This window comes from Macaca fascicularis, chromosome 11 (genome assembly GCF_037993035.2).
Source record: "Macaca fascicularis isolate 582-1 chromosome 11, T2T-MFA8v1.1".
Classification (NCBI taxonomy): Eukaryota; Metazoa; Chordata; class Mammalia; order Primates; family Cercopithecidae; genus Macaca; species Macaca fascicularis.
This window is the reverse complement of record NC_088385.1, coordinates 25199267-25211772: the sequence shown is the minus strand read 5'-3', so window position 1 is coordinate 25211772 and position 12506 is coordinate 25199267. Positions and strand designations below refer to the sequence as shown.

Genomic DNA, 12506 nt, shown 5'->3' with positions numbered 1-12506 from the left:
TGGTAGATAATTGGGGCATATCTAAAGCTCAGTGAGGCTACTGCAGTTCTGGATTTGCAAGCAGCTTATTGATAAGATCTGGAGTGAAGGAGATTGTGTGGAGTGGTCAAAAGGGGTACATGGGGAGAAGAAAGATTGAGAAAGGAACAGTGAGAAAGGCAGAAGGAAAACCAGGAGCGCTGAGAACTACCTATACACAGATCATTTGAAAGTGGAAGTAGAATGGAAACCAGGCACATCCTGAGCAGGAGTGTTTGATACAATTTGGTATTATCTGGTCATAAAGAAAGCATCTATTAGATCTTGAAATTATATTCAACTGGGTACTTCTTTGTAATAATTTATTTGATATAAGAGGATTTTCCCTAGTTTAAGAATCCTTTTTTGCTTCATTACTTTGTATTTGAGAATGAGATTTGTAGTTTTGGGTTTTTCCCAGTGTTAAATTTATACAACTTGTTCACTGACTTAATTAGCACCTTAACAAATGCCTCAAAATCAGCTTATCCAGAACAAAACTTCTATCTGTGCCTCAGTTTTCTCATCTATGACATTGGGATAAAAATTGGGGAAATCATGAGTTAATATATGTAATGTGCTTTGTGCCTGGTGGATAGTAAGCACTGTAAAGGTTGTTACTATTATCTTTTAAATGTTTGTCTTCAATGATTTCTCACAAGACAAAGTCATGCTTCTTAATATGTCCTACAAGGTCTTCCACGTTCTCAGGTCTTCTACCTTTTCAGACTCATCTGTTGCCCCCCTCACCTCTCCTAACATACCCAAGACGTAGATTGAATTGTTTGGTTTTCCAAATGAACTGTGCTTTTTTTTTTTTTTTTTTTTTCTCTCCCATTTCTGGTACTTTGTAGTGTCGATATTAACTCCATTTTGTAGGTGAAAAAACTGAGGGTTAAAAAACTTAAGTTTGGTTTGAGGCTATAAATAGAAAAGCTAGAATATACCCAGATTTTCCACCACCAGCCCTCTTCCTCTGTACCTAAATGATAACTATCAACAGCTGATTACCACTGAGGTGCACACATCATATCAGGTGCCATGATTTATGTCATTAGCTTCTCCCCCCACTTTTATGTGAGATCTTGCATGTACACAAAAAATGTAGAGAACTGCACACAGGCATTCTTACAACCCGCAGCTTAAGAAATAAAGTATTAAAAATATGGTTGAAGCCTCAGTGGGCCTATTTCCTCTTCATACTGAATGAGCTATCTTAATTTTGTCATTCCTATGCATGCTTTTATATCTTAAAACAATTAATTGTAGTCTTATTTTGTATCTAAAATGTTTTAATATATTTTTGAATAGATAGTACATGATTAAAAATTCAAAAAGGTATGAATGGAAGAGTCTCTCCTTGTCTGCTATTCCAGCCAGTCAGTTTTCCTCCCCACATGCAACCAAATTTTTCTTTTTGGTAACTTCTAGAGATGTAACACTCCAAACTATGTAACCAGAGAGATTTTATACATACAAGCAAATATATATTCTTTTATTTTCCGGTTTAATATAAGTGATAGCTTTACAGTACATACTGCTTCTCAGCTTGCTCTTTCAGCTGATTTTTCTTGGCAAGGTTTTCATTTCAGGACATAAAGATTACCTTTATGTTTGTTACAACCACATAACACTCCATGGTATATGTCGATCGGAATTTCTTTAATTAGTCCCCTACTGATAAACATTTAGGTTGTTTTCAGTAAATGTTGTGCTAATACATACAGTGCTACAAAAACAATGTGATACATAAGTGATTAGCACAAGTGTGAGCATCTCTGTAGGGAAAATTTCTTAAAACAGAATTGCTAGGTCAAAAGTAGTACCTTTGTAATTTTCATGGAGATTTCCAAAGTTCCCCTTCATTGAGATATTTTGCACTTTATATAAATATATAAGGATATATATAGTTATGTAAATGATTTTATATTGTATATGTCATTTTGCAAATTGCTTTTGTTAATTCATCATAATATTTACCCATATTGATTGAGCTTTAGGTCATTTTTCACTTCCATATAGTATTTCAGATATGAATATTCCACAGTTTATTTTCATTTCCCTTTTGATGGGCATTTAGTTTGTTTCTAGTGTTTTGCTAAACATGATGCAGTGAAAAGTCACTTATTAATCTTTGTTGCATACATGTCCAAGATTCCTCTAGGGAACACATATACATGGATTTAATGGATCATGCAGTGTGTTCTTTTTCTGCTTTAGGAGATGGTTCTTTTCAGGATGGTTGCACTTCCCACTGCAGTGTTAAGTATGTTGCTGTTGTCCCGTGTCTTTGTTAACACTTGGTAACATCCAACTTTTACATTTTTTGCCAATATATATGAAGTGGTGTCTCGTCGTCATTTTAATTATGTATCTCTAATAGAGGGCTTGAATATGTTTTCATATGTTCACAGGAGCTCCTTGAGTTTTCTTTCCTGTGAATTGCCCTCTTGCCCTTTTCTCATTTTTCTGTTGGATTGTCTATCTTTATCCTAAAATTTAGAAGCCTGTGCTTTTTTGGCTGTACAGCACTGCCCCTTGTGTAACAGAAGAGTATGAATGTGTTGAGTATAACTGAACCTGTCCTGTTTATTGTTCTTATAGGCACAGTGTCTTATAAATGTAAGTGGTGATGCAGTGGTTTTTGTTCGTGAATCTGACTTAGAAGTGGTGTCATCTCAGCAACCTACTACCAACTGCCAGTCATCATGTACTGAAGGCGAAGTTACAACCTGAGGAAAATTAGGAAAAAAGAGTTCAACTAAATGAAATTCATCAATCTCTGTTATTTTGTCATTATCTTCTTAGACTTAAAATTGAACTTGAGATAAATAAGGAAGAATTGAGTAGATTTTATTTGCCTGGAGTCTTTTGGAGGCATGAGAATTTTCTAATCTTGACATTTTGTTTGCCTGTTCTAGACAGGCCCTGTGGGATCTTGACCCTTCAGTAAGTTAAGATAAATTTTTAAAAGAACTGTAGCAAAGATGGAACCTTTGTAATTTATGTTGATTTTAATAAAATCATAATTTAAAAAATGAAATGGGAAGATTGTCAGGAAATTAGGATAGCTACTGTAGTGTAATTTAGAAAAACTAAGCAAGAGATTCTCCAATTGTTAGTGAGTAAGCAGTCTGATTTGAGAAATGTGTGGGGACAACGGAGAAAAGTTTTCAAAAAACTACTATGTAGATTTCTGAATGTGTTTTATTTTGATGAGGAATTTGGTAACAACTGAAAGGGAAAAGTGCTTCAGCCATCTTTTGAAAACAAGTTAAAATTCTGGAACTTGTATCTGTAATACATCCTAACTCCTATAAAAGAAAATAATCTGTCATAGCTGGTGTCCTTTCACTGAAAGTTTTAATACTGTCTCTAAGGAGAGAGGAAAAGATTATTATATAATTTTATAACTGGCAATATTTGAGTTAGTATTCGGCTAAAAGAGACTTGACTTCAACTGGGATGAAAATGTCAGTGAATTTTGTTGAAGTAGTAAAAATACAGGTGACTTAGTAGGAACATAAAATTATTTTCTAATAAGATAATATTGCACTCCTACCAAATAAACAGGATTTTAGTAATATCTGAGGGATTTTTGATGGTGAGTTAGACTGTATTTGGCATAGAATTTGGAAATGTAACTTGAATGTAAATAGGCTGCAAAATGTTGAATGTATACATAGAAAGACTTCTTCTGTCGATGCCAAATACCTGTTGTAAATGAACCTTAAATATTACATTCCTCCTTTGCACAGTAATATTTCTTTATAACACTTAACGATTTTTCCTCCCAGGACAACAAACGGCCCTTAAGAGTCATTTCTTTGTTATCACAGGTGTCAATATTTTTCTGTATTTTGTTTATAATTTTATTTTTTAAATAAAAAGTTTATAAAAATAAACTGGAATATTCCTAAATCTCTTTTTTACTTCCATCATATACCACTGTCAGTTTTCTGAATCACTTTCTATCTGATCATCTCCATTCATTTCTTCAGTCAACAAACATCTATTGAGCACCTATTAAATGCAAGGCCCTGGCCTTAATTTTGGAAGGGGTGTGTGTTTGCAATTTTGGCTCTTTTATTGTTTCAGGTTAGGTAGGTATTCATTCAACAACTATTAAATGCCTGCTAGATGGTAGGGCACAGTTTTAGGCAGTGAATGAAACACAAAAGTTCTTCCTCTCATAGAGCTTAAAGTCAGTGTTTACACAGGTAAGTAATTTGTAAGATGTGGTAGTGCAGTATTTTAATAATTGCTAATATTTATTGAATGCTTACTGTGGGCAGCCAGTCTAATAAAGATGTTTTCATATTAACTCTTTTAATCCTTATGGAAACCTTATTGTTAAGCACCAGTTTATAGTTGAGGAAGCAGAATTGAGAGTTTATGTGAGTTGCCCCAAAGACAGTAAATAGCAGCCAAGATTCAAGCACAGGCAACTTGGCTCTAAAACCTACACTAGTAAGTGAGAAAATGTGAGTGTAGCTTGAAATAGAGGTACTTCCCAAAGGAGACAGTATTTTAGCTCAAGTCAGGAAAAGTAGCTCACTGGAATTTGGTATTCCCAGTTTATTCATCCATCCATCCATTCGTCCAGCCATTTGTCCGTCGAGCAGCTGTTCAGTGATTGCATAGTGTGCTCCAGAGTCTTTTCTAGGCAAAGGAATAATATAGCCATTGCTAATTGGCTGTTTTGTGCCATGTCCTGTGTACGATAATTCATAAAACAAGCCAGGTGGGATTATCTCTATTTTAGTATGAACAATTGTATACTCATGGTGAGACCCAGACTGATTTCTGTCAAAGCTGGAGTTTCCTTAACCACCCAGACTTGCTGCGTATTTGCTCACATGGGCCTGTTTGCTCCTGTGGGCCACCTTTGAAGCACAATCATCTGGACCAAGATTGGTTCCTTCCAGAAAGGCTAATGTTACCCAACACCCCAAGAGCTGCTGCTCTTTCACTATGTGTAGATTATCCCTGAAACATGAGCATGTGTAATGGACATGCTAGGACTTACTCTTTTGGAAATAGGCCAGTTTACAGCATTTACAGCAGGTCTAACATGCCCTTCATCTTTCATCGCTGCTCCAAGGGGAAATGACTCAATTTAAAGGAACTCATTGTCCCACTTCCTCCACCTCCTCTCCCATGATCCATTATCATCTGGCTTTTATCACCTGTTCCGCCCCTGAATTTGAACATGCCAAAGATAGAAGTATTGGATTGCAGTATTAAGTATTTGGCAAAAGTTTTTTTTTATGTATACAGCTTTTTCATAAGTGCATAAATGGGATTATATAAACAATGTTTAGAGTAGTTTTATTTTTTACCTTTTTGCCTGGTTTTCTCTTCTTCCCTATCACATCCCTTCCAATCCATGTTAATAACCGAGTGTGTATCCTTACATATTTTGAAAAATCTGTTAGATATAATTTAAATTCAACAAAATTCATCTATTTTAAGTGTGTAGTTTGAGCTTGGCAAATATACATCATGTAACCAAGTATGGAACGTTTCCATCACCAATAAAGTTCCCTGGTGTCCCTCCGCAGTCAGTCTACTCCCTCTTCCATGTCAATGGGATCTTGTGCTCGGCAACTTTCGTTTGGCATAATGCTTTTGAGATGCATCTATGCATGGACAACGTTTTTGGCCAGTGGGAATAATCGAGCTGTTTTGCATTTGAGTTTGCACTTTTTTTGTGAAAATCGAAATTTCTGTCATATGGAGTTGACTTTTTCTTGTTAATACTTAATCTGCTGTGTGAGACAATTCCCCCCCTATTTTGTTGTCTATCTTTACAGTAACTTTTTACAATATCTATACTTTTTATTATGGACAGTGTGACCATCTTTCCTTCTTTCAGCTTCTTAATGAAATTGACCTCTATGGGGGCTGTCCTTAAGCTTCATCAATTTTCATACATCTTGAATTGCTCCTATGTCAGTATGTCTCTATCAGTAAAAATTTACTATGTCTTATTTCCATAAATGTCATTACTACTTAGCCAGTTTAGCGTGAGTCAGAAGTCTGGAAGATCAAAACCTATCCTCTTTCCAATACGCCACCGAATCTCATGGCACCAGGTGCATAAAGACGTGGAAGCATAAAAATGTGTGTTGTGTGGAAGCAACACATCTATTTACAAACTGTCTTTTTTTCCTTTTTCCTTCAGAGGAGGGTCTTTTTCAGAGTACTTTTGATAATCTGATCTAAGCTCTGGACCTTTTTTGTCCCCCAAAATAAGCATACACATGAACTTTTGCATACTACTTCAGGAGGTTTATTGAAACCACTTCTTTGACCCCAGGATGAATAAGGAACCACGCTGAAGAAAATGTTAGGAATGGTTGGATAAATATTATCCTAAAAAGTTTGGTTTCTTTCTAATAGAAAAGTCAAGGCGCTATAAAGACTCAATCACTCTCTCTCTCTTTTTATATATATATATATAATTAAATATAAATATATTTATATAATTAATATAAAAACATAGTTATATTTATATAATATAAATCAACATTTATGTTTATAAATATATATATTTAGTTAACAGATTGTTAATTACTAATATATAACTAATATATATATTTAATATTTATATATAACATAATTATATATATAAATTATATAGTAACATACCTATATTGATATCTGAATTTATATAAATTGGATATATAATTATATAATTTTTTGAGGTTTTTTAATAGAAAAGATTGCAGATATTAATCTACAACAGTTGTTTTAAATTATGTATACATTGTGGAATGATTAAATTGAGTTAACTAGCTTTTTTTTTAATTAAATTGAGCTAATTCACACTTTTTTCTTTTGTGGTGGGACCACTGAGAATCTACTTCTCTTAGCAATTTTCAAGAACGCAATACATTATTAACTGTAGTCACTATGTGTACGATAGATCTCTTGAACTTATTCCTCCTATTTAATTGGAATTTTGTATCCTTTGACCAACATCTCCTAATACCCCACCTCTGGCAACCACCATTCTACTATCTACTTCTATGAGTTCAACTTTTTAAAATTTCACATATACTATGTAAGATCATGTGGTATTTGTCATTCTTTCCTGGCTTATTTTACTTAACATTGTGTTTTCCAGGTTCATTCATGTTGTTGAAAATGGCTGAATTTCCTTATTTTTAAAGACCGAATAGTGTCCCATTGTGTATAGATACTATATTTTCTCTATCCACTTATCTGTTTATGGACACTTAGGTTGATTTCATAACTTGGCTATTGTGAAAAACGCTGTTAATGAACATTGGAGTGCAGATACCTCTTTGACATACTGATTTCATATCCCTTGGAAGCATGCAGAGTAGTGGGATTGCTGGATCATATGGTAGTTCTATTTTCAATTTTTTGGGAAGCCTCCAGACTCTTTTCCATAATGGCTGTACTAATTTATATTCTTATCAACAGCGTGCAAGTTTCCCTTTTCTCCATGTACTCTCCAACAAAGACTATATTTTTACATATAAAAAATAAAAATATAAAAGTGGTTCCTCTGCTTTTTGAAAGTAAGACTCTTGTCTGTAAAAATCCTTCTAAATAAACATTTGTTCACTGGAGTTTTTTTTTAAAGACTACATTTTTAAATATTAAAAAAACCTCAAAATAAGGAGAATAATGGACTCCCAAAGATGTCCCCAACTTAATCCCCTGTGAATATATTACCTAACATGTCAAAAACTTTGCAAATATGATCAAGGTTAAGGACCTTGAGATGGAGACATTATCCTGGTTTATCTGGGAGGGTCCTAGAATCTAATCACATGAATCCTTAAAAGTGGAAACAGGGTATAAGAGGTAAGAGAGATTCTATGTGAGTAGGACTGGACGCAACACTGCGACTTTGAGGCAGAGGAAGAAATGTGGGCCGGGTGCCGTAGCTAACTCCTGTGATCCCAGAACTTTGGGAGGCCGAGGCGGGCGGATCACTTGAGGTCAGGAGTTCTAGACCAGCCTGGCCAACATGGTGAAACCTTGTCTCCACTAAAAATACAAAAATTAGCCGGGCATGGTGGTAGGCGCCTGTAATTTGGGAGGCTGAGGCACGAGAATTGCTGAGGCGGAGGTTGCAGTGAACCGAGATTGTGCCACTGCACTCTAGCCTGGGCGATAGAGGAGACTCAGTCTCAAAAATAAAATAAAAAATATAAAAATGTGTGTGACCTCTAGACTCCCCCAAACTCTCAGCCGACGGCCAGAAACCATCTCAGTTCCACAATACAAGAAACTGAATTATATCAGAAATTCAAATGAACAAGGAAGTGTGTTCTCCACTAGGGTTTCCAGAAAGGAACAGTCCCGCCAATGACTTGATTTTAGCCTGGTGAGACCCATGTCAGTTCTGACGTACCGAACTGTAAGGTAATAAGTTTGTGTTGTTGAAACCACTAAGGTTGCGGTAGCAACAGAAAACGAATACAAATTCCCATATAAGTTCAACTATAGAGATATATAAAGTGTAAAATTACCGTACAGCTGTGCTATTTGTGATAATAACATCCAATAGAAAATGCTTCACAAATTCAAGGTACACGCACTGTTATCTCTCTTATTTTTCCTAACAATTTTGTGTATACCCATATGAATAATTAGCAGAAGTCCAGAATCTCCTGCCTGTAAGCTCTTCCCTACTTCTGGAATCGTCCAACAACTTTAAGGTTCAATGCAGTCCCCAAAGGGTTAACGGCTTCCACATCCAAGCGGCCATAGCGCAGGAACCTTCTCGGTTCACTCTTGCGTCTGCTTCTTGCAATCACACGGTGGCGCTGTTGGAATGAGTTCCACACAGAACAGGGCAGTAGCGCTTCAGGTGATGATGCAATACTAACCAAGACTCCTGCACGGGCTTCCCAGGGGTCTTTAGGCCATGCCTAATCTAGCCAAGAAAGTCCGCCCAGGTTCAGTTCCCAGTGCTCACCCCTCTAATTCTCATTCACAGCTGCCTCTCAATGGACCAGGAAGCCCCAGGGGCTCCTTATCATAACTGGTTCTGGGGTTTGTCACTTCATAGCGATATCCTGAAGTGCTTCCAGGGACCTTTCCCTTATTCCCCAAAGGGAATCATGTCAGGAAATTCCAAAGTATTCCTACACATCCTTCTAAAGGGAGTTTAGCAATGTCAGGATGATTTTCTGGTAATAGAGGACTTGCTGATACCTCTCATTACAGTTAATCTTTTAGAGCATAATTCAACTTTTAAAATGATCTTTATATGGTAAAATTGATAATTTTGTCATGTTTATTTATTTTTATTTTTGTTAGTTTATTTTTCCATAAGTTATTGGGGTACAGGTGCTATTTGGTTACATGAGTAAGTTCTTTAGTGGTGATTTGTGAGATTTTGGTGCATCCATCACCTGAGCAGTATACACTGCACCATATTTGTTGTCTTTTATCCCTCGGCCCCCTCCCACTCTTCCCCTTGAGTCTCCAAAGTCCGTTGTATCATTTTTATGCCTTTGTGTTCTCATAGCTTAGCTCCCACATATCAGTGAGAACATATGATGTTTGGGTTTCCAATCCTCAGTTACTTCACTTAGAATAATAGTCTCCAATCTCATCCAGGTCACTGCAAGTGTTGTTAATTCATTCCTTTTTAAGGCTGAGTAGTATTCCATCATATATATATATATGTGTGTGTGTGTGTGTGTATATGTGTGTGTGTGTATATATGTGTGTGTGTATATATGTGTGTGTGTGTATATATATATATAACAGTTTATCCACTCGACTGATGGACATTTGGGTTGGTTCTACGATTTTGCAATTGTGAATTGTGCTGCTATAAGCATGTGTGTGCAAGTATATTTTTCAAATAATGACCTCTTTTCCTCTGGGTAGATACCCAGTAGTGGGATTGCTGGATCAAATGGTAGTTCTACTTTTAGTTCATTAAGGGATCTCCACACTGTTTTCCATAGTGGCTGTACTAGTTTACATTCCCACCAGCAGTGTAGCAATGTTCCCTGATAGCCACATCCATGCCAACATCTACTGTTTCTTGATTTTTTTATTATGGCCATTCCCCTGAGAGTAAAGTGATATCGCATTGTGATTTTGATTTGCAATTCCCTGATCATGAGTGATGTTGAGCATTTTTTCATATGTTTATTGGCCATTTGTATATCTTCTTTTGAGAATTGTCTATTCATGTCCTTAGCCCACTTTTTGATGGGATTGTTTGTTTTTTTCTTACTGATTTGTTTGAGTTTGTTGTAGATTTTGGATATTAGTCCTTTGTCAGATGTATAGATTGTGAAGATTTTCTCCCACTCAGTGGATTGTCTGTTTACTCTGCTGACTGTTCCTTTTGCCAGGTAAAAGCTCTTTAATTAGGTCCCAGCTATTTATCTTTGTTTTTATTGCATTTGCTTTTGGGTTTTTGGTCATGAAATCCTTGCCTAAGCCAATAGCTAGAAGAGTTTTTCCAGTGTTATCTTCTAGAATTTTTACAGTTTCAGGTCTTAGGTTTAAGTCCTTAATCCATCTTAAGTTGATTTTTGTATGAGGTGAGAGATGAGGATCCAGTTTCATTCTCCTACATGTGGCTAGCCAATTATTCCAGCACCATTTGTTGAAAAGGGTGTCCTGTCCCCACTTTATAGTTTTGTTTGCTTTGTCGAAGATCAGTTGGCTGTAAGTATTTGGGTTTATTTCTGGGTTCTCTACTCAGTTCCATTGGTCTATCTGCCTATTTTTATACCAGCGCCACACTCTTTTAGTGACTGTGGTCTCATAGTATGGTTTGAAATCAGGTAGTGTGATGCCTCCAGACTTGTTCTTTCTGATTAGTCTTGCTTTGGCTATGCAGGCTCTTTTTTGGTTCCATATGGATTTTAGAATTATTTTTTCTAACTCTGTGAAGAATGGTGGTGGTATTTTGATGGGGATTGCATTTAATTTGTGGATTGCTTTGGCAGAATGGTCATTTTTACAATATTGATTCTACCCATCCATGAGCATGGGATGCATTTCCATTTGTTTATGTCAGCTGTAATTTCTTTCAGCGATATTTTGTAGTTTTTCTTGTAGAGGTCTTTCGACTCCTCTTTTAAGTATATTCCTATTTTATTTGTGGCTACTGTAAAAGGAGTTGAGTTCTTGATTTGATTCTCTGCTTGGTTGCTGTTGTTGTGTAGAAGAGCTATTGATTTGCATACATTAATCTTGTATCTGGGAACTTTATTGAATGCCTTTATCAGTTCTAGGAGCTTTCTGGAAGAGTCCTTGGGGTTTTCAAGGTAAACGATCATATCATCAGCAAACGGGGACAGTTTGACTTTCCTCTTTACTGATTTGGATGCCCTTTATTTATTTGTCTGATTTCTCTGGCTAGGACTTCCAATACTATGTTGAAGAGGAGTGGTGAGAGTGGGCATCCTTGTCTCATTCCTGTTCTCAGAGGGAATGCTTGCAATTTTTCCCCATTCAGTATTATGTTGATTGTGGGTTTGTCATAGATGGATTTTATTACATTAAGGCATGTCCCTTGTATGTTGATTTTGCTGAGAATTTTAATCATAAAGGGATGCTGAATTTTATCTAATGCTTTTTCTGCATCTATTGAGATGATCATGTGATTTTTGTTTTTACTTCTCTTTAGGTGGTGTATCATATTTATTGACTTGTGTATGTTAAACCATCCCTGCATCCCTGGTATGAAACCCAATTGATCATGGTGGATTATCTTTTTTGATATGTTGTTGGATTTTGTTAGGTCGTATTTTATTAAGGATTTTAGCATCTAACTTCATCAAGGATAACGGTCTGTAGTTTTATTTTGTAGTTGTATCCTTTCCTGGTTTTGGTATTAGGGTGGTGCTGGCTTCATAGAATGAATTAGGGAGGGTTCCTTCTTTATCTTGTGGAATAGTGTCAAAAGGATTGGTACAAATTCTCCTTTGAATGTCTGATAGAATTCTGCTGTGAATCCATCTGGTCCTGGATTTTTTTGTTGGTAATTTTTAAATTACCGTTTCAATCTCATTGCTTGTTATTGGTCTGCTCAGGGTATCTAATTCTTCCTGCTTTAAGCTAGGAGAGTTGTATTTTTCAGGAATTTATCCATCTCTTCTAGGTTTTCTAGTTTATGTGTGTAAAGTTGTTCATAGTAGCCTTGAATGATCTTTTGTATTTCAGTGGCGTCAGTGGTGTCAGTTGTAATGTCTCCTGTTTCGTTTCTTAGTGAGGTTATTTGAATTTTCTCTCTTCTTTTTTTGGTTAATCTTGCTAATGGTCTATCAATTTTATTTATCTTTTCAAAGAACCAGCTTTTTGTTTCATTTATTGTTTGTATTTTTTGTTTGTTTCAGTTTCACTTGGTTCTGCTCTGATCTTGGTTATTTCCTTTATTCTGCTGGGTTTGGGTTTGGTTTGTTCTTGTTTCTCTAGTTCCTTGAGGCGTGACCTTAGACTGTCTGTTTGTGCTCTTTCAGACATTTTGA

The 12506-nt window shown here is 35.9% G+C and overlaps 1 protein-coding gene across 38 annotated transcripts in view; it reads left to right on the top strand.

Moving 5' to 3' along the window:
* C2CD5 (C2 calcium dependent domain containing 5) overlaps positions 1-3923 on the top strand; it is a 95687-nt gene extending 91764 nt beyond the window's left edge. For all 38 annotated transcript variants that reach the window (XM_074006388.1, XM_074006387.1, XM_074006386.1 and 35 more), the window contains one exon: positions 2623-3923. In XM_074006388.1, the coding sequence (XP_073862489.1) occupies positions 2623-2754 (132 nt within the window). In that variant the 3' untranslated portion in view covers positions 2755-3923. The remainder of the gene's footprint in view (positions 1-2622) is intronic.
* Positions 3924-12506: the final 8583 nt, after the last annotated feature.